The sequence below is a fragment of the Plecotus auritus genome (assembly GCF_963455305.1).
Source record: "Plecotus auritus genome assembly, chromosome: 2".
Lineage (NCBI taxonomy): Eukaryota > Metazoa > Chordata > Mammalia > Chiroptera > Vespertilionidae > Plecotus > Plecotus auritus.
The window spans coordinates 7412632-7435133 of NC_137771.1; the positions used below are offsets into that span (position 1 = coordinate 7412632).

The 22502-nt window shown below is 44.7% G+C and overlaps 1 protein-coding gene across 6 annotated transcripts in view; it reads left to right on the forward strand.

Annotated features, from left to right (window-relative positions):
• Positions 1-22502, forward strand: part of VPS13D (vacuolar protein sorting 13 homolog D) — a 227983-nt gene that overhangs the window by 141701 nt on the left and 63780 nt on the right. For all 6 annotated transcript variants that reach the window (XM_080653615.1, XM_080653616.1, XM_080653617.1 and 3 more), the window contains 2 exons: positions 6277-6411; positions 7576-7743. In XM_080653615.1, coding sequence (XP_080509741.1) covers positions 6277-6411; positions 7576-7743 — 303 coding nt within the window. The remainder of the gene's footprint in view (positions 1-6276; positions 6412-7575; positions 7744-22502) is intronic.

Below are 22502 nucleotides of genomic sequence, written 5' to 3' on the forward strand. Positions count from 1 at the left end.
ATAAAATAGAAAGTCCATTAAATTTCACATGAGATTTTACTATAAAGACATGTTGCCCTGGCCGGTTTGGCTCAGTAGATAGAGCGTCGGCCTGCGGACTGAAGGGTCCCGGGTTCGATTCCGGTCAAGGGCATGTACCCTGGTTGCAGGCACATCCCCAGTAGGAGGTGTGCAGGAGGCAGCTGGTGATGTTTCTCTCTCATCGATGTTTCTGGCTCTCTATCCCTCCCCTTCCTCTCTGTAAAGGAATCAATAAAATATATTAAAAAAAAAGACATGTTAATTCAGTGGGAAATATACAGGTGTTTTAATAAGTGCTATTAGACTATCTAGATAGCCATATAGAAAAACATAAAATTAGATTTATTATTCACATTCTACAAAAGGATAGCTTCTAAGTGGATCAGAGATGTACTATTATTAGCATGAGCAAGTGTTTTCACATTCAAAAAACAGAATTTGGGATGGTCTCTAAAATCCTTGAAATATCAATCATGTTAAATAAAAATATAAATTGGAAAATAGACTACATCTGAAAATTATTAACTGGTTTATAGCAGACCCAAACCAGCTGAGAACTACAAGAAAAGCTAGATATTTTTAAAAAACATACAAAAAAACAAAGTCTGTTTGAAGGTATTGGAAAGCTACCAAGACAGCCAGGACTCGAGGGTCCAAGATTTATGAGAGGAGGGAAACTCGATAAGGTGAGCACAACGTTTACTCTGCATTTATTCTTGAGACATTTCTAATTTGTAAGTGGTGTGGGGAGAAAGGTAGGGAAGTTAGGCAGAAAGCAGCTACCAACAGGCAGAGAATCCGAATAAAGCTTTTGGTAGTCTCATGAGGCTGGCAGAGCAAAAGTTGGACTTCATTGCTACTAAGAGAGCTGGTAATTGAGGGGCTAATCTGTTACAGAAAAGGGGTAGGCACAAAAGAGACCCCAATCACCTGAGCTGCTTTATTTCTTGAGGCAGATGCCAATTTCTAAGTAACCTAGTCGGACAGTAGCCAAGCAAAAAGTGACAGCCAAGAGACTGAAGAGCTAAATAGACCTTTTAGCAGTTTACGGTGCTGGAGAGAGTAAAGATGGAGGAATAGAATTGGTTTTCAGTTTAGGTCACTGAAGAACTATACCAGGCCTTTATGAAGACTGAAATCTAGCCTCGATAAAGCACAAATCCTGATTTAAAGAGGCACAAAGCCTCTTTAACTGCCTGCCAGAAGCTAAAGACTCATCCAAAGTCTCTATAAGTTTCCAAACAAAATGTTACAATCACAAATGACCAGGCCTACCAAGAGAAAAAACAGACACTAGAAACAGAGCCACGAAAATCAATTGCATCCTATATGTCAGCACCAATTACTGAGAAAAGGAAAATTCGAAGAATGTATTTATCATAGTGTTAAGAAAATATCAAATGCAGAATCATTATCTATTACTGTGTAATAAATCACCCAAAACTTAGTGGCTTACGACAACCATTTTTTTGTTGTTCATAATTGTGTGGGTCAGCAATTAGGGCTGTACTTAGCTGAGTGGTGCTTCGGTTGCACTCACCTGTGATTTTTCATGTGGCTGAAGTCATCTGGTGGTCTACTGGGACTGAATGATGTAAGATGACTTAGTCACATGTCAGGTGGTTGGTTGGTTTTGGCTGTCGAACAGAACCACCTTCCACATGGTCACTCATCCTCAAGGAAGCCAGCCTCAGCTTCTTCACATGGTGGCAGCATCAAAAAGGGTAGAGCAGAAACTCCACGATCTCTTGAGGCCTAGGCTCAGATGTCACACAATGTTACTTCTTTTGCATCTTATTGGTTGAAGTAAAGTACAAGGTCAGTGCAGATTCAAGTGGAAGGGAAATAAATTCCACTAATCGCAGCAAATGCAAAGAATTTATGGTCATTTTTAAGAAATATATATTTTTATTGATTTCAGAGAGGAAGAGAGAGAGATAGAAACATCAGTGATGAGAGAGAATCATTGATCAGCTGCCTCCTGCATGCCCCACACTGAGGATCAAGCACGCAACCTGGACATGTGCCCTTGACCGGAATTGAACCCGGGACCCTCAGTCTGCAGGCCGACATTCTGTCCACTGAGCCAAACTGGCTAGGTGTTTGGTCATTTTTAATCTACCACAGATACCTAGGAATAAATCCAACAAAGAGTATACAAGACCTCTACCCAGAAAACAAACATTATTGAAAGAAATTTTAAATAGTTAAAAGGGATATTAGAAGATTTAGTATTGTAAAGTGATCTTTACTACTAAAAATGATCTTTAGATTTAGTCAATCTTGTTGAAAATTCCAGCAATTTTTATGTGGCAGATTAACAGGCTGATTATGAAATTCATTTGTAAATAAAAAGTGCAGAGTAACCAAGGTAATACTGAAGAAAAAGAATAAAGTTGGAGAGCCTACACTATTAGATTTCAAAGACAGTTATAAAATTGCAGTAATTAGGACAGTGTGGTATTGACCAAAGGCAGGAGAAAATGAATCAGAAAAGAGAATACAGAAACAGATACGTAAATACAGTCACTTGACTGAGGCAGAGTTTGCACTGTACTGCAATAGGGGGAAGGATGATCTTCTCAATAATTATTACTTAGTCAATTAGATATCCATTTGGAAAAAAAATGGATCTTGAGCTCTACTTCACACAATATATAACAATCAAGTCCAGGTAGATTTTAGATTTAAATGTGAAAAGTAAAATAATAAAAATTCTATAAGTAAACATATGGGAATACCTTTATGAATTGGTGTGGATAGTAATCCGGACACAAAGATGGATTTCATTAAAACTAAGAATGTCAGGTGATTTGAATTGTTATGCTGATGTTCTGTGAAGTGTGACAGGGATAGCATGTTAGAATTCTGATTGCAGTTTCTGTTCAATGAAGTAATCTTATTCCATTCTAATACTTTGAAGTAATAATTTGCTCCTCATTAAAAAAAAAATAAGAATGTGTGACCATCACAAAACTATCAAGAGTAATAAGACAAATTACAGAATGGGAGAAGATACTTATAATATATCTATTCAACAGACTATTTATATACAGAATGTATAAGAAAACTCCTACAAAGCAAGGAAAAACAGACAACCCACTACAAAAATGAGCAAAAGACTTGAATAGACACTTTTAAAAAAAGGATATCCAAATAGCCAGTGTGCATATTAAAAGATAATTAATCTCATTCCTCAAGAGGAAAATGGAAATTAAAACCACACTGAGATACCATTGCACACCCTTAAGAATATTTGTTTTTTTGAAAGCTTTCTATGTCAAATATTGATGAGGATGTAGAATAAGAAATTTCATAGACTGCAGAAGGCAGTGTAAAGCGGTTCAAGTGCTTTGGAAAACTGCATGGTAGTGTATACCAAGGTTGAACATGTACATTCTTCATTAGGGGGGTATTTTATTTTTATTTTTTATATTTTTAAAATTTTTATTGAATTTATTGGGGTGACATTCTAATATATAAAAACCCAGGGTCTGTAACGACTGAAGGTTCAACCGACCGGAAGTCAGCCCTGCAGTCAGTGCTGGGTTGCCGTGGTGACCCAGCACTGACTGCCACCGCTGCGAGCGTGGCGACCCAGCACTGATTGCCGAGGGGGCTGCGGATCAGGCCTGGAAAGAGGTCTGGACAGAGAAGCAGGGTCTGATCCGTAGCCTCCGTGGCAGCTATTGATCAGCCCTTGCCTCTCTCTTTCTCTCCGGGCCTCCGTGGGGGCTGCTAATCAGCCCTGCCTCTCTGATCAGGCCCAGAGATAGGCCCGGAGACACTGACTGGCATGGAAACCGACCAATCAGAACCAAATCTGGGTGAAGTGCAAGGAGCCAATGGCTGCCTAGGAGGCGGAGCTTTTGACGCTGACTGGCATAGAAACTGACCAGTCAGAGCCTAATCTGGGTGAACTGCAAAGGCAGAACCTAAGGTGGGGGCTGAGGAAGGGTTTTAAGGGCAACAGCTGTTTGGTGTAAGGTGTAAGAAAGCGGTTCAATTTTTTAATGACCGGTTTGGCAGCGTAGTGTATATGGCTGGCTATTAGTCCAGATGTATTTTTGTCTGCCAAGAGCATCTCCTCCTGATGAAAATGGCTCCCCACCCCCATTTAAGCAATCCTATCATATATAATCTTTCTATACTAATAAAAGGGTAATATGCTAATTAGACCAGGTCTACCGGCATCTTCCGGACGTCCAACTTCCTTCTGGCCAAAGCCATGGTGGTGGGGGCCGAGACAGAGGGCAGTTGGGGGTGAGATCAGGCCAGTGGGGGAGGGCAATTGGGGGCGAGATCAGGCCAGCAGGAGAGGGCAGTTGAGGGCGAGATCAGGCCGGCAGGGGAGGGCAGTTAGGGGTGATCAGGCAGGCAGGCAGAGGCAGTTAGGGGCAATCAGGCAGGCAGGCAGAGGCAGTTAGGGGCGATTAGGCGGGCAGGCAGAGGCAGTTAGGGGCGATCAGGCAGGCAGGCAGAGGGGTTAGGGGCAATCAGGCAGGCAGGCAGAAGAAGCAGTTAGGGGCGATCAGGCAGGCAGGCAGGTGAGCAGTTAGGATCCAGCAGTCCCAGATTGCGAGAGGGATGTCCAACTGCCGGTTTAGGCCTGATCCCACAGGATTGGGAGCATAGATCAGCAGTTAGACACCCCCCAAAGGGTCCCCGATTGGAGAGGGTGCAGGCTGGGCTGAGGGAACCCCCCCCCATGCACGAATTTTGTGCACCGGGCCACTAGTTGGTTAATAACAGTATAAAGGCTTTAAGTGTACAATTGTATAATACATCATCTGTATATTATACTAGTGATCCCTCAGGGATCGGGCCTAAACCAGCAATCTGGGACCGCTGGCCCTAACCGCTCGCCTGCCTGCCTGCCTGATTGGCCCTAACCGCTTCTTCCTGCCAGCCTGATCACGCCCAACTGCCCTCCCCTGCAAGCCCAATCGCCCACAACTGCCCTCCCCTGCCGGCCTGATCGCCCACAACTGCCCTCCCCTGCTGGCCTGATCGCCCCCAACTGCCCTTCCGTGCCGCGACCTGCCTCTTCTGCTGGGACTGGCCTCCTCCGCACTGCATGGAGCCGTGGGACCCCCAGGTCTCACCATGTGGAGCAGCCGCTGGGCCCCACCTCTGCTGTGTGCGCGGCCATCTTGTGGTGACGTGGCACCCGAGGGCCACCTAGGCTTTTATTAGTATAGATTGTGTGTTCACCACCCCAAGTCATTCTCCTTCTGTCACCATTTATCCCCTCTTTATCCTCTTCTACTTCCCCCACCCCTCTTTCCGCCTGGTAATCACCATACTGCTGTGTGTGTCTGATTTTTGTTGTTTGGTTGGTTTTGCTTATTTCCTTCAACTTTTTCACCCAGCCCCATACCCTTTTCTCTAACAGTTATCAGTCTGTTTTCTGTATCTCTGAGTCTGTTTCTGTTTTGTGTGTTTGTTTTATACATTCTTTATGACCCAGCCATTCTGCTCCCAGGTATATAGCAAGAAAAATGCGTACAAATGTGCCCCAAAAGACATATTCAAGTAGGCTCAGAGCAGAATTATTCATAATAGCAAAAAATTTGAGGTAACACAACTGTTCATCAACAGCAATGATTACATAGTGTTCTATTCATACATTAGAATACAGTGCAGAATAAAAGTAAAGTGCAGCTATGTGCAGCAACCTAGTGAATCGCACAAACTCAATGTTGACTGTGAGAAGCCATATATAACAATGTACAGACGGATGATTTTATTTTTATAAAATTCAGAGCAGGAAAAACTAATCTGCTGTAATAGAAGTCAGATTAGTGGTGACTTAGGGGCAGTGGGAGTAGTGACTGGCAGTCCGAAGATGGGGAGGGGGTGCTTCTAGGGTGGAGATAATAATCTGTTTTCTAGTGTGGATGGTTCCACGGTTGTGTTCACTTTGGGAAAGTCGTTGACCTGTACATTTGATCAGTACATCTTTCTGTATGTTTGGTATACTTCAGTCAAAAAGTAAAACATGACAAACATACAGATACAAAACATCAGAAAGAATTATGCTGCGATACATGTTACTTTGGGTGATACATATACTATATTTTCCCCTCATATTTTACTTTTACAATTACAGGGAAATCTCTTGCTTATAAATATCAGAACCCTACTCCCGTGGGAAAGTTGACATGACTTGTAACTCTCATGGAATCCAGAATTAAGTGCCCTGGAAGGCCGTCATATAGCCTAACTGTGTCCTTTCCTTTCTTCCCTAACTAGGCTCTGAAAAGTACCTTGGGATTTCCATTGATTCGGTTTGAAGATGCTGTGATTAATCTGGATCCATTCACTCGGGTCCATCCCTATGAGACCAAGGAGTTCATCATCAATGACATCCTCAAACATTTCCAGGAGGTGAGCTTTGGAGAGGGGTCTCGTGGCTGGAGCATAAGCAGGATGTTTGTTTTAGCTGTTTGGGAACTTTGGCTACTAAGACCTGACTATTGAGAACCCACATTTCAGCTGAGATTGTTGAGTTATGGGTCAGGTCATAGCCCGCGAAGCCTGTACACATCATGAAAACCCCGAAACAGCGCATTTGATTTATGAGCCATGAGTCTGGTCCTTCAGAACCAGCCTCAGGGGCTTCCACGAGATTAGTCACAACTCTCAAGACTTTAACTGATGCTTCGATGATAACACAAAATGCTGTGAACTCTTTACTTACCAGGCATGGGCCTCCTTTCAACAACCGCACCGATGTGATTAGAGCCTGTGAGATCCTGCCCTAGAGTTGAACTTAAAAAAAGAAAAAGTTTTTTATCAAGTTGTTCATTTTCCATTTGTACTTATTATCCAGGCTGCAAAGACCAAAACATAAAGCCAAGGCGTACTCCTCAACGAATAGATAGGTCATGGTCGTATCAAACGTATTCGCTGTCCAAGTCAAAAGATGCCCTCTTCTTGCTTCCTTCCCTCCTCCTCCCCATTTCCCTCCTTTCCTTCTGTTTCCTCCCTTGCTCTTCCTAATTGGTGATAATTCCACTGAGCTGTAAGGACAGTGATAGGGCAGGTGTCCCCAGAACCGGGACCCGGGCGGTGGAGGTGCACAGAAAATGGAGGGGTTCTTGATAGGTCTGAATGTGTCCTCTTTGGGGCCTGGATCATGAGGGACCCCAGATCTTCCCTCCTCCCTCACTTTTCACATTCTCTCTGCTGCTGATTAATTCCCTATTTGTGGGAACAATGGAAAGGGGACTATCGAGTACATACTAATGTAAATATGTGTAAAGAAGCTTTCCTGCTTCATACCTTTTTTATTCTTCTGAATGGCTTTGAGGAATATTTTTAAGGGAAATGTATGAGTATTGGAGGCAACCCCTGGGATATGTGCATTTGGGAGAAGTTTAGGTGGGGCTTGTGAAAGGGCAGGAGCTTGTAGTTGGTGAGAATGGAAAGGCGGTTGTTGGTGTTGATGGGCATGGAGGTCAAGGCTGATGTCAACCTCTGTGCCTGGGACACTGTCTGCAGTATAAACAGGGGCTGCTCTTCTTCTTGTCTCCTTCCTCCATGTGACAGGAACTCCTCAGCCAGGCAGCGCGGATCCTGGGGTCGGTGGACTTCCTTGGCAATCCCATGGGGCTTTTGAATGACGTTTCTGAAGGGGTCACTGGACTGATAAAGTATGGAAATGTTGGAGGCCTTATCCGAAACGTTACCCATGGAGTATCTAACTCTGCTGCCAAGGTAAGGAAATAGAGGTGACATTCCATTGTCATCAGCCACGTGAGTCCTCTGCATTTCTGTCATTTCTCGGACAGTACGAGGTTGTGAGAAGTCACATACATGGTCCTTGCTTCATGTACTCTGTCTTCCCCTCACCTCTGATAACCTGGCACCGGCCACTGTGTGCGCCCCTGAAATACCTCCTGTTCCTTCTCCCCATCACCACTGCCTTCGTCCAGACTCTGGTGTCTCCCCTGGGCCACTGCAGTCCTCCTGCCCCTGGACTTCACTGCACCTTCCAGAGCCACCAGAGTGAACTTGAACACGTGGGATTTGATGGTGCCATTTCCCTGTCCGGAATCGCCCAGTTCCTCCTCCCAGCTTACACGATGAAGTCCAAACTGAAATATGGCCTTCTAGAACGCAGCGACCCTTTGAGTTGTCTGCATTCAGCAGCAGGACAGCGGGGCGATCCTCTAACCTTGCTGTCTCGGCAGCTCTTCGTTCACTGGCCTCTTGTTTGGTGGACGTTTTGCTGTTGCAGTTACTTTTGGGCAGGAGCGGATTTTACGTGTGAAGCTGGGAAAGGTGCCGGCAGTTGAAAGGAGGTTGGTATTGGACAATAGACAAAAGGCACTAAAGGTCTCAGTTCTCCTCCCCTTCCTGTCAACTAAACAGACTTCTTCTAGAGATTGACCTTTTCACGAGTGAGCAGGTTGGAGAGCTCCTGTGCCCTCTGCTCATTTATTGTAGAGCGTTTGTTGTCGGGAAACCCTAGGTGCCTTGGCCACCAGGTGTAAAAGTGGCTCTCCCGGAGGAGACGCTAACGACACCATGTAGGAATTTATCCTGAAGAGCAGGTAAGGAAGAGGAGTTGGTGGCATCCCTATATTGCACAGCCTTCTTGGTAATGTGTGGAAGCTGGGAATGTATTCCTATTTTCCAAACTATTTTCTAGAGCTGATCAGTTTTTTCAATACTATAGTTCTATTAAACCAGCCCGAAAGTGTATAGTTTGATTTGTGGTTCAAAATAGGCAACACTCTGGCTTTTGGAGAACGGGAGAAAGAGATTTTGTAATCATGTTTGGAAATAGACTCGGGTTCAGAGTCGAATGAGCACACACCTTCCAGCCTTGAACCATTTCTTGCGCTGCCCTTGGACCTTCACCTGACGGTAGCACAGAACTGCTCCGTCGTGGCACAGACTCCCACCGGCGATGTGGACAGGTGCATGTGAGTGTTTAGTTGTAAGTGCCAGTTTAAAGATTTTATTTAATTTCATTGAATTCTAATCAGCATAGCAAGTCTCCTTGGTTTTATAATTTCTTTGTATCCCTGGGCTTTGCTTTAATTTGGAAAATAAATGCGCTGCGGTTTACTAAGAGGCCTTGCTCAACCTGGAATAGAAATGCACCTTTACTGGCTTTCTGTGAGAATAAAAGGAGATATGGTGTCATAAAAAATGTAGACTGAACAGGAGAAATGGGCTTCACTTTGAATGTAAAACGTTCAGACTGTAGCCACCAGGAAACTATTAATACCCGTGAAATGAAAGCCAGTGCGTTACAGTCTATAGAGGAGGAGGCCTCAGGCACAGAGAGCAGAGATTCGCGCTCCATCTGGGCCAGTGTGGCTCTTAGGAACCCTCCGTAGTTAACCTTTGGATGTGAAGGAAGAAGTTGGAGACTCTGCATAGGTAAGCCCTGTGGGCTTTCCCAGAGTTCCTCCGCTGCATCCCGAGGAAAAAGGTCGGCCCTCTCTCGTTTATGGAAGTCTCGTTGGTTTTCTGGTTCTTGTTTCCCCTGGAACTCTCTGAAGCTTAAGAGTCAGCATGAGAATATAACTGAAGCAGAAAGAGAGGGCAGAGTATGCCTTACCCTGTCTTCACTCCCAAACCTGTCCGAGGGCCTGGTGACAATGTCATGCATTTTATTGGGTTTCATGCTTTGTATTGTTGGTGGGTTTGCATAAAGGTACTGCTTTCCAGGCCCCAAGGGCCCTCGAATGGGAAGTTGGCTTCCCAGGTGGGTGGGTCCTTCTGCATGTAGTTCTCTTGTCTTTAGTAAGCTAGTCACTATTGGCGCCACCGGCTGCTACTCAGAGGAATTGCTGTGTAATTTATCTTGATACCAAGATCCCTGGATGTGTTATAAAAATTAGTCCATATATCTCTAAGATAAGAAAGCAAAGAGACTTAAAGTTACTACTTCATATCAGAAATGACAGCTCCAAAAGCCAGGGCCATTGACTAAATACCAATTCAAGTGATCGGTGATTCTGCACGTATGGAGTGTGGCTAAAGATCTCCATTTTCTTGTAGTGTTGTGGGTTGAAATCAGACCTTTAATGTTGCTTTGGGGAATGTTGTGTTTGCTTTTCTGTGTATACAAGAGGAGTTTAAGGAAGTGCAAATGACCACAATAATCAACTGTTGGCCTGTGGGAAGTATTCCTTTATAGAGTGCCTAGGTTGCTGTGATTAAAGAAAGGGGTCAGAGAACACGGGACTGCACCTCACAGAGCCCCAGCAGCCAGCCAGCCCCACAGGGCTGCGCAGACTAGAGGGCTCTGACTTTGCTTCCATGGGCTTTGAGTGGAGTGGAGAAACTCATAAACCTCTTGAAATTAATTATAAATATTATATATATGTATGTATATATGTATGTATATGTGTGTGTGTGTATTTTATTTATTTATTTATTTATTTATTTATTTATTTATTTATTTATTTAATTTATTTCCTGAGCAGGTATCTAAAGTTTTTATTAGATTCTCGGAGAGGTTCATGCCTCCCCCAAAATTGTCATTCTGGTAGACATAGGGTTGTGTGTTAAGGGGAGCTTAGGGCTGATGAGTTCCAGTCCCATTCCTCCCTTTAAATCAGGGGTGGGGAACCTTTTTTCTGCCAAGGGCCATTTGGATATTTATAACATCATTCTCGGGCCATACAAAATTATCAACAAAAATTAGCCTGCTGTATTTGGTCAAACATTTAATTAACTCAAACATTTAATTAACTCCCCAATGCCTTGGCAGGGCCAGACCAAATGATTTTGTGGACCTTATAGGCTGGACATTCCCCACCCTTGCTTTAAAGAATCCCTTTCTCTATTAATCTTGAAAGCTATTTTTTAACCTGTGAAAAGGTGATGGTCATTTCCCCTGGCCCTCTGACCAGAGGAGCAAAAAGAGATGAAGTATGTGAAAATCTAGTGAGAAGTTAAGAGGGAATTCATTCTGCCACTTAAGAAGGTAATAGACCTGCAGGTCTTAGTTATCTTGGATAGATGTTGTGAATTACTCACAGCAAGTTTTTAATTTTACTGTCTAGTTGCTTAATTTCAGGTCTCACATAATGAAGTCCTCATTGCATAAACAGTTACTTAATTTATTTAATATTAGCCTCAAGGAAATATAGCAAGAAAATAATCGGTGCCCTTTATTTCTCTTATCCTTTTCCTTTCATTCCCCAACCCTCAGAAATCAGGTTCAGGATTCCGGCTCTAAGATGATAGGACCCAGGGATTAGCCACCATGCTGGGGGCCTGCCTCTGTCCCACAACTCGCTTGCCTGGATCTTGGAAAAATGACTCCAACCCTTTGAGTAGAACCTCAAAGATCTGACCCCATTCCTAAGGCCATGGCAAACCCGCCACTCCTGAAATCCTTTCATGGCATATGACTTACTTAATAAAAGCACAGCATTTCAAATCCTAAAACCCTGTCAGAGAAACAGCTCCTCCCTGCAGCATGAATTTTCCTAGCTGGGTGTCATGTGACTACCTGCAGGCCCCTCTGACCTCTTTCAAAGCCAGAGAACTGGGGAGACGCCCATTGAACAAATTCCCTCTCTTATATAGACTCCAATTCTCCTTCTGTCTGTAATTATTGTGTAATATTTTCTTATACTTGCAGGAAAATTACATAGTTCTAAAAAAATACAAGTTCTTTTCAAACTAGGAAAACCTCAGCTGTTAACAATAGAGCAAATGATCCCATTCTCTTCGCTGCCCCTGTAGAAACTCAGGGTTTGCTCTCTACAGCTGTCACCTGGTCTTCCTAAGGGAAGAAAGCCAGCAGCAGACTTAATTTCTTCCAGCAAAGGAGAGAAGCACTTTTGATCATCACGGGACCTCTGCTCTGTTCTGTGCTGCTTCCCATTTTCTCTTTGTGTCATTATCAAGGCCATATAGGATGCTTTTGATCCCGGGTACTTTTTTGATCCCAGCTACATTTTGACTCTGTGCTTATGAATGCAAATATTTTAATAATTTTCCCTATTTTTAACCGAAATCATTTTCATCAAAGTCAATTGTTGTTCATGGAAAATAGAATTCATGGTTCATTATTCACTGCATGTTCATATTACTGATAACTTTTGCGGTGGTATGGGCCAGTATAGTAGGTTTATTTCTCTCTTTTGCTTTATGGCATTTATTTCTAACGAGCCCAAATTCCCAGCTCAAATTCTGCAGATCTAAATTTTTGTCAAGACAATGTGAACTTTCTGTTGGTTTTTACTTAATATATTTTATTCTATGTAGTTAATTGTTTTATTGTTTTTAGTAAGTTTTATTAGTTATGAACTGGATAAAGACCTAATATTTCTTGATATAAACAGCATTAGTAGGAAAAAGATGAATGAACAGGGCTGAACACCCTTCTTCACTATGGAACACGTACTAATTTGTAAATATTTATTGAACACCTATTTGTCAGCCCTTGTGGTAAATCCGTTACGTTCATTCATTGGGTGTAATATGTGTGCTAATGTCGTCTTCAGACCAGGAAGATGAGACTTGGAGAAATTAAATAATTTTGTCAAGATCATACAACTAGAAATGGCAAGATGGATTTGAAACCAAGTTTAGCTAATTCTAGAGGCCTTTCCCCCCCCCTATATAATGTATTTCCTTTGTTTATATAAGGCTTTCTTCCATGCACTATAGGGAATATAAAAAATTAATTACTGCTAACTTCCCACCAGAAGCTTATGATTTGACATCACTTTGTTAGCTGGCAAGGTGACTGCTACCACATCGCTTGTGTCAAGAAATGGTGGTAATTGTGCTCATTCTTATGTTGGGTTGTCTTGACCATCACCATCTCCTTTTAGGCAGATAGGTTCTTCCTAGAACCTTGGTGATTGCAAGCATAGTTTGACTCGTGTGGCATCATTTGGTCATCAAAATTACCTGGTCAGCAGATAGGGTAGGTGGTATGAGCCCCATTATATAAATGAAAAAACTAAGGCCAGAGAGGTTAGTGAGCTGCCCAAGGTCAGCCAGGTCACTGCAGAACCCAGACCTGATCGTTTGCACTAGAGTCTTGATTCTGGGCTTCAGTTACACTTTAGATACACATTGCTAACTGCTTTGTTTGTTCTAGACAAGTCTCTTTATATTAAAACATAAAAACAGCCGAAACCGGTTTGGCTCAGTGGATAGAGCATCGGCCTGCGGACTGAAGGGTCCCAGGTTCAATTCCGGTCAAGGGCATGTACCTTGGTTGCAGGCACATCCGCAGTGGGAGGTGTGCAGGAGGCAGCTGATCGATGTTTCTCTCTCATCGATGTTTCTAGCTCTCTATCCCTCTCCCTTCCTCTCTGTAACAAATCAATAAAATATATTTAAAAACAAAACAAAACAAAAACCATAAAAACAACAATAAGAAAAACAAAAAGCCAACAACCAAAGCCCTGCCTGGTCTCAGGATGAACTTTCATAGCTTTTAGGAAAACTGTCTGACGATAAGTACAAGCAAGTTAAGTGCGAAAGGGAAATAGGGAGGGAGAAATCGAGACTGTTCAGACAGTTCAGTGGAAAACCTAGCTCGGACTTTAGATAATATTTTGTTGGATTGCGTTCGTCTCTATTTGGGGCACGGTATGCGGGGGAGCTGCCTCCCTTCAGGGAATAGCGGCCATCCGCGGGAACTGACTTCCGTGTCCCTGCTCCCGAGAGCCTCCGCCAGCCCTGCCATGGGCCAACCTCCTGTCGTGTGTACTGTGACCTTCTTGAGGGCAGAGGGGTCCATCTGCCTTTTGTTTAAGAAACAGCATTTGTTTGTGTTTGTCTTGCAGGGAGCGTATTTACAGGCTCAAACAAGACTAAAAGCCCTGCTTAGTCAAGGCACAAGTTTTATCTTTGCACAGAAGAATGCTCTGAGTGCCTGCCTGTGTGGATTCTGCGGGGGAAAAGGCAATTTATGACTTGTATCTGTTTTTGTCATTATGTATGGCTGCTCGATTTTATAGTTGAGCTGATTATCCCCATAATAGCTTTTCCATGTACCTATAAGCAAGCAATAGGTGAATGCCTTCTTATAAGCATTGGGGTTTTTAGTGTATTTAAGTTGGCACAAAACTTTGTGTTAAATGAAATTCACTTCAGACAGTAATCTATCCCTTAGAGAATGTAGAGTTTTCTCTTTTCAAAAAGACTTTGATCTTAAATAAGTCACCCAAGGGATTTCTTTTTCCAGCCAAGAGGAGGTGCCTTCGCGTTGTCGTATCTGGAGAAATGACTCAAATTCTTGGCAACAGAATTTGTTTTATTTTCCTCTGATAACCTTGAGTACTAAAATGATTCCTTTAATCTGAGCTCCTTTAGGTTAGAGGCAAGTTTTAGATGCCAAATGACCCATCAGTGACCCATCCTAACTTGGTCATATCTCAACTATCTGTGGGAAGTGGGAGTGTGCTGGGCGGGGAAGGGAGGGTGGGAGTTGAGTGGTGGCATGAGAATCACATTCGTGACCAGAGTTCCCAGGCTGCCCCACCCACCCAGTGCAGCAGCCTTGCTTCTGAGGATTCGGTGGACAGGCCTCGCTTTCCCTTCTTTCCACCCTAACCAGACAGCTCAGCCAGAAGTCAAGGAGCAGGGCCGACACCACTGAAGCTCTATTTTTGAAACAGAAAGATGGGAAAAATTTAAAACTTTTCTTCACTTCTTAATAGTAGCTCAGTTAAAAATCAGGTCCTTAAGTCATCTTCGTAGATGGAACATCTTGTTTCAGAGGAATTCACTTTATATCCCAAAACTGCACTCTGCTTGGTGGGAAAGTATGTCCAGTTGCTAAATTGAAAAGATGGGAAATATTTGTGTCCCCCAAAGAGTAGCGGTTCTCTACCCTGGTGAAAACACGGTGAGAAGAACAATCAGTTCAGGCTTTCTTAGGTTGGCCGGTTACCCCAGGGTGTGGCACCGCATCCCTTTTAGGCACTGTAATATTACCCATAGCAGTACTTGGCCTTTCCTGAAAAACTGTGACAACCTTAAGGCGAGGTGAACTATAACCCCTTTTTATGAACATCTGAAGGGCAATTCAAACTCTCTTTTGGCAGTGAAACATCAAAACACTGTTTGGAAGGTCCTTTCTATTTTCCTTTCTTTTTTCTTCCCTATAATCTATACTAGTAATAAAGGAATATGCAAATTGTCCGGGACGCCGTCACAATAACAGTAACGATTGAACAGCAGGCTGCGTGGGGCAACAAGGCCAGCAGGGGGGGACCAGGCCAGTAGAGGGGGGTAGTTGGGGGCGACCAGGCGCCAGTGGTCCCGGATTGTGAGAGGGATGTCCGACTGCCAGTTTAGGCCAGATCTCTGGGATTGGGCTTAAACCGGCAGTCGGACATCCCCCGAGGGGTCCCAGATTGGAGAGGGTGCAGGCTGGGCTGAGGGGAACCCCCCCTTGCACAAATTTCATGCACTGGGCCTCTAGTTATCTCTATAAGTCTCTTTCCATTTTGAGGAAAAGCTAAATCAAAGTGTTTTCTTAGGAGAGAGAAGGGATTTCTTGGTCAAAAACATGCTTATAAGTCAGGAAGGGCTGTGGATGAAAGACCTGGCATCCTTCATGGAGCAGCTGCTCTGTGTCAGGGGTGGACGAGGTGCTTTCCATCTGCCTCATTGTCACATGGACTCTGTGAGAAAGGAGGTGTCAGCTCCGTTTTATAGGTGAGAAAAGTGGGACTTGGGATGCCCAGTTACCTTGACCTGAAGTTTAATCATGAGTGAATGTGGGAGCCAGAAATTTTAGAACAAAGTGAGTTTGGGAGTCTGCCTGTATGTTTCCCCCAGCCTTTCAGATGTAGTTCTCCACCAAACCCCCAGCTCTAGAGGCAAAACACAAGCAGTTAGGAACAACACCATTGCCCTAACTGGTGTGGATAGAGCGTCGGCCTGCGGACTGAAAGGTCCCAGGTTCGATTCCGGTCAAGGGCATGTACCTTGGTTGTGGGCACATCCCCAGTGGGGAGTGTGCAAGAGGCAGCTGATTGATGTTTCTCTCTCATCAATGTTTCTAACTCTCTGTCCCTCTCCCTTCCTCTCTGTGAAAAACCAATAAAATATATTTTAAAAAAAAAAAGAAACAGCACCATTTACAAGTACAGCTCAAACAGCTTCCCATTCGTTTCCAAATTTAACTCCTCCGTGCTGGACTTTGCAATTTTCCAACTGATTTTCTAGGCTTTTTGAATCATCTTTATTATCTGGGAATCCCCAGCCTCAAACAGGCAAATGGGAAAGACGGCATCTCTTTCTTCCTTTCCTATAAATCCCAGTGGGAAAGTCCTCCTGTGCCAGTTCGTAGGGAAATGTCCTAGGTGGGCACATGAGGAGGTTGGGATAAGCTCAAAAACTAGGAGCCAAGTTGGGGAAGGCAAGGAAAGGATGAAGAGAAAGTGGCAGGAAGCTGCCCATCCGGTCACTTCCTGTGTCCCGAGCCGTGCGGCTCTCTTGCACCTTTGCTCTTTTGCTCATAATTTTACCTGCGTTTGGAATGCCCTTCTCCCCATCTCTGGCCAATGGCTCCAAATCTGTAAGGTCTCTCACCCAGGTGCCCTGGGCGGTTCTCTCCACTCTGAATTCCCAGGGCACTTGGTGCTCGCATTAAGGCAGTGACCGCATTTTTCCTTGGAAAGGAACCTTTGTGCACATCTCAAATAGCCCTTCACAAACGTTTAACCGTGTCTCTTAGGCGCTAGGCACTGTGGCAGAGGCTTAGGAAAGTAAGGCCTAAATGTGTTTTTGAGGGCGGTGGAACAGGTCAGGTGGACAAGAAGTACTTGTAAGTAGTCGTGGTACAGAGAGAGAAGTGTTGGGGCTGGAATCTGTGTAGAGGTTTCCAGTCCGTGAGATAAGGAGCTGTGGGCCCCCAGGAGGAACACTCCATTCTGTTCCTCAAGGAGGCGGTGGCCTTGAGCTGAGAGGCAGGCACCACACAGTCGTCTGTTTATTCATCTGCATCCTGCGGGAGACTTGAAGCTCCTAGAAGGCAAAGATCTTATCTGTCATTTTTATTGCCAGTTTCCCCCGTGACTAACCATAAATGGTTGTTGTAGGAAAAATTGAAGTGATCCAGGTTGTGCCCATGTGGACTCTCCTTTATCCAGTATATCATTTTCATATGTTGTACATTCAACAAATAGTTGGTAAATAAGTGAAATACCTGCTGTATTTATCTTTATTGTCTGGCTATTTTATGGCTTTTATGTGAAATAAACAAGATGCTTTTTAAAAGTTCATGACTTCCCTCCCACACATAAGCTGAATTACATCCAAAATCACACTATATGTGTAGCAATGCAGATAGAGAAGGCGGTTAACTTTTAGGTCCCATTTCTTCTCTGCCCCTCCCATCCCTCAGATCTAAGATATTGATGTGGATTGAATGAGGACAGGTGTGCATTATTGGATCAGGCCCGGGCTCTGCTTAAGATATAGGAAGCCTTGGGAAATTGACCCTCCTCCAGTCTTTTCATTCATCTTTTTTTTTTAAATCCTCACCCAGGGATATTTTTCCATTGATTTTTAGAGAGAGTGGAAGAGAGAGGGAAAGACAGAGAGAATATCGATGTGAGAGAAACTCATTGATTGGTTGCCTCGGCCAGGGAGGAGCCTGCAACCAAGGTACATACCCTTGACCAGACTTGAACCCGGGACCCTTCAGTCCGCAGGCCAACGCTCTTATCCACCGAACCAAACCAGCTAGGGCACATCTTTTAATCTGATGAATTAAAATAATATGTATGGGAAATATCTGTTTGCTTTATTAGAGGAAGATATTTAAGTAAACCTTTCCTGCAAGCTATTGAATTTATATAAGAACACATTGTTTTGGAAGCAATAACTTTCCGTGTTTTCACTGAAATGAAAATTAAGCAGAATGTACTTCCAGTAACAGCCCATTGCTTCAGCTTTATGGCCTTTGTGATGTTTCCCAGCAGGAGGCTGTGGCCAGCGAGGTTATTTTTTTTACCAGTAACTTGGACATTGGCAAGGGGGATGCCAGTCAGTTCTGAAAGAAGAGCTACTGCCGAAACCGGTTTGGCTCAGTGGATAGAGCGTCAGCCTGCGGACTGAAGGGTCCCAGGTTCGATTCCGGTCAAGGGCACGTACCTTGGTTGCGGGCACATCCCCAGTGGGAGGTGTGCAGGAGGCAGCTGATCGATGTTTCTCTCTCATCGATGTTTCTAGCTCTCTATTCTTCTCCCTTCCTCTCTGTAAAAAATCAATAAAATATAAAAAAATAAAAAATGAAAGAAGAGCTACTGACAGCTCCCGGGAGCTTTACAGAAATGCAACCTTGTGGCATGCTCCTATTGTTGCTTAATTTTCCCCAACTTATGCATTAAAGAATGCAAGTGTTATTAGTTTCACTTGACAGAAGGAGAAATTGAGTCACAGCAAAGGTAACTGACTTATTTAGATGAAGGCGAGGCCCCTCTCTACCCCGGCTGACCCATCGACCTCACTGCTGCTCTAGAAAGCACCCATTTTCCCTCAGGAATTAAATAAAAGATTATTTTGCCTTGCATTGTCCCCATGGGGCCAGCAGGGCAGGTGTGATAATCACTTCCTGTTTCGTGGTGGGACATTCAGTCACACGAGTTGAATAGTTTTGCCCAAATCATGCAGTCGGGCTGGCTCCCAGGCCTCCCAGCTAAGCCCACTGCTTTCCCTGCCAGGCAGCGTCCTTCCTCTCAGAGGAGCTCCCTGCGGGGCAGACAGCTGTGGAAAGCCTTCCTTCCGAGAGAGGGCCTCCCCGTCCCGGTCGCGTGCTAGGTGCAGGAGAGGTTGGCCGGACGACCTCAGGGGACCTGCAGACCTCCAGGCTCCCGGGCCCTGAGAAACGAAGCCGGGGGGTGGGGGGATGGGCGGGAGTTGGGGGCAGCCGGACAGATGCTGTCAGCCTGCCTCGGGGCCTGCCGCCGCTTGCGTGGCTCTGTGTCCCTCACAGCAGCAAGGCAAGTTGGCAGGATTGCCACAGTTCCAAGTCAGCTGGCAAGACAAATTACGGTCTCTTTATGAGTGAGCTATACGGAGAGCGAAAAATCTCAGATTAAACACAAGGAGGAATTTGCCACTATTTTTCTTTAAAAGATAGAACACAATAGTGAACAGCGTCTAACTGAAGTTTTATTTTTTTTAAAAAAAAGAGTTCTGTGAGAAACCTTGTTTTAATAACATTTAATATGGTATCTTAACTCTCTAATCTGTCTTTCCATTGAAACCCATCTTGAGTTCCTCCCAAGGGAGGTCCCAGCCCTAACACCCTTCCCACTTGTTCCAGCCGAGTGTGGCAGCCACTCGCCCCAAGTCTGGGCCCTCAGCACCATCGGGTACTTTAGTGGAAACTCGGGGTACAGATCTAGGAAGGAACTTGAAGATCAGCGTTTCGCCCCCTCAGGTTGCAGATGGAGAAACTGAGGCCCAGTAAGGTCCTCACTGCTCACTAGCCTCAGGGCCAGCACAAGAACTCAGGCCTCTGGCTACAGGCCTGCTATTGTCCTTGAAGTAGAGCCAGCAGCTGTGGGTACCTGCTTCTTGTCCTTTTAGGGGTGAGGGAGAAGGAAGTCATGGCCACAGCCCTGACGCAATTAGTGTGCCTCCTCTCAGCATCCTTTATCCGGGTCTTCACACGAGACTGAGCTCCTGAGGACCAGGTACTAAGTCATGTCCACACCCCAAGCCCTGTGTGCAGCATACAGCAAGCCCTCGGGGAGCAGAAGCTGTGTTTTGTGTGAAGGGTGGCTCCCCTGGATGGGCAGGGAGTGTGCCTCCTTTGAAGCATGTCATCGTCCTTCAGCAGAATCTCCTGCACTGAATAAACCCAGGCAAGTGCACCCCATCTGAAAACAAGACAGGATCTCCCCCAAATAAGTGGGGAGGCCCTCCAAAATTAGATTTGGAGGGCAATTGGTGAGATGGGATAGAGGTAAAATTTTGATAGACAGTCTTTGGTTGATGCCAAAATGAATGTAACTTTGTTGGTTAAATTGAATTCTTTAAATTTCTTCTAATGCTTATATGATTATCTGCATGTTATCCATTATGATTATTGTCATTGGGTTCCTTGTACAGTCTGTGAGTTAAGAGAGAAAGAAAAGGAAAAAGTGGACCTTTTACTGATTTTAATCCAGGGAAGCAGAGGCCCCTGGCCACCCCTCAGTGAACACTGCAAATTTGGGTATGTTCTGTTGCCCTCTGTCCAGCAAGCTGGAAAGAACTTGATTATAAGAACACTTTGATCTGAACTTGTGACTTTTCTGAATCCTCCTTCAAAAGGAATTAACTGTGCTGCCTCTGGCTGCCATGAGCAAAATGATTTCCACACCGGCCCTGCTGGTGATGGGGGTTCGATTAGCCGCTTTCTTCACGACCTGGTCACCCTTTTCTCATGCGTGTCCCAGTGGTGTGCGGGCAAAGGGGCGAGCGAGCCAGGGCCTCTGGGCGTCCCGGCTTCCAGCATGGCGCCGGGGATGGCCTGGCTTCGGGCTGTCACTGTCCTCACTGGAATAGGTGCCTGAAACCTTCACCTTTTTGCCTTTTTACTTTAATCTGAAACACTTTAACAAAGCAGCAGACCAAATGGTGCCTGGCCTGACCCCCCTCCAGGCCAGAATCCGCACCTGGGTTCAAACAGTCAGAGCCCCTCCACTTGCCAGAGCAAGATTGTAAAGAGTTAACACTTTTGCTTTTTCGGAAAGTTATCTGTGAAGAGTATTAGTTGTTTAATAAAGCGTGCCTGCCCTCCCGGTGAACCCGCCAGTGACTCTGCAGCTGGGGTCATTTCAAGTTCACTCGGTGGACTTTTGACTGCCTTCTGAGTCTGTGAAAACAGTCTGCAGCTCCTGCGGGGATCATTCATTCAGGCCTGTAACACAAAACTATTGCCAATGGGCACCTGCTGGGGAGGCTTCCCAGGAGGCCTGGGAGGGAAGATACCAAACTCATCAGGCATCTGCAGAGATAAGAGCAGCGGGATCCGCTGGGAGCCGGCTAATAGGGCCTGCACTCAGTCCCCACTGCCTGGCCAACAGGCTGTGTCAGAATGGATTAGGGAGCCCTGGTCAGGAGAGGATGTGAGCTAATTAAAGGCCTTTTACAAAGAGGAATAGAGAGAGAAAGCAGTGGAGGGGGGAGGTTTGGAGCACATGCCCCAAATTTCCAGCACATTCTTTATTCCTCTCTTTATCCCTCAGAAGAGAAGAAAACAAATGGACGCGTCTGACATTTGGTTATTTCTAACCTTAAGCTGTCATTCATTCTGCCTGCTGCTTATATTGCTTTTAGCTGCTCGTTTTGTGGAATTACATTTATCATCAAAGACATATTTTGCCACATTTTCCCTGGAGACATCCTGTTCTTGAAATACTAGGTCAGCTGTGCTTGACTTTTGTCCTCTTTCCCCACTTTGACACATCTGGGCAATAAGTGTCTGCTTGTGGTGTGTTCAAGGCTTTCCCCTTTTGCTTGGGAAATCCACTTGCCAGCTGTGTGTGGGGGTACTTCTGGGAGGATGAAGTAAACTAATACGCCATGATGCTCTTCAGTTTTAGCTGCTGAGGTGGTGGTGTCATGGTTTGAAATGTCAGAGCATGCACTATCTTGAAAATGCTGTGTGGTGGTGGCGTATAATTCATCTGACAGTCACGCCCACTTCAGAAAAAAGGTCACCTGTGTTTGGTTTACCTGCTCCTTTGTTTATTTAGCCTGCAGATTTCCCACCCCACCCCAACCAGCGCTGAATGAACTTATTTATAGATCCAGGGAACTTCAAATCTATGGCATTTTCTTAATCAGCCGTGTAATGATACATTTCTACATTTCTTGAAAGCAGTTTTGTTCACACACAAACCCAGAGCCCTAACTATCTCATTTCTGATACATTTCACGTAAACTTAACTGTGTGCAAAGAAACATTTGGGGTAATCTCGTGCTACATGGTAACAATGCTAGGAAATTCCAATCAAGCCAACAACCTGTTTCCTTCATTCCGGACTGCTGGCTAGCTTGCTTTGTCTGTGTCCTGATAAGGAGTGACCACAATGTTAATTTTGTATTTCCTTGCCTTTTGTCTCACAAAATCTGTTGTCCAAGCTGACCAGGAGGCTTCTTCGCTGTGCAGTCTGTGAAATAGTTACAGCGGAGTAATCAGGTTGGCCTTGTGGAATATGTTTGTGTACCCTTGCTTGAAGTGTTAAAGATGTTAATTACCCTCATTAGCTTTATTCCTCAGTATTGCTGTATTAGAAACAGAGGACTGCACACTGAAGGGCATTTGCATTCGAGCTAGTAGCCAGTGGCATCTTTAAAAATGCTCTGTTCACTGACTGCTTCCCCCTGGCCCGGTACTATTCTAGTCTCACGTGGGTCAGCCTGCTTCATCCTCACAGTGACCCTGTGAAGTGCTAGTCCCACTTCATATACAAGGACATGGAGGCCCAGAGGAATTGAGTAGCTTGCCCAAGGCTACGAAGAGCGGGATA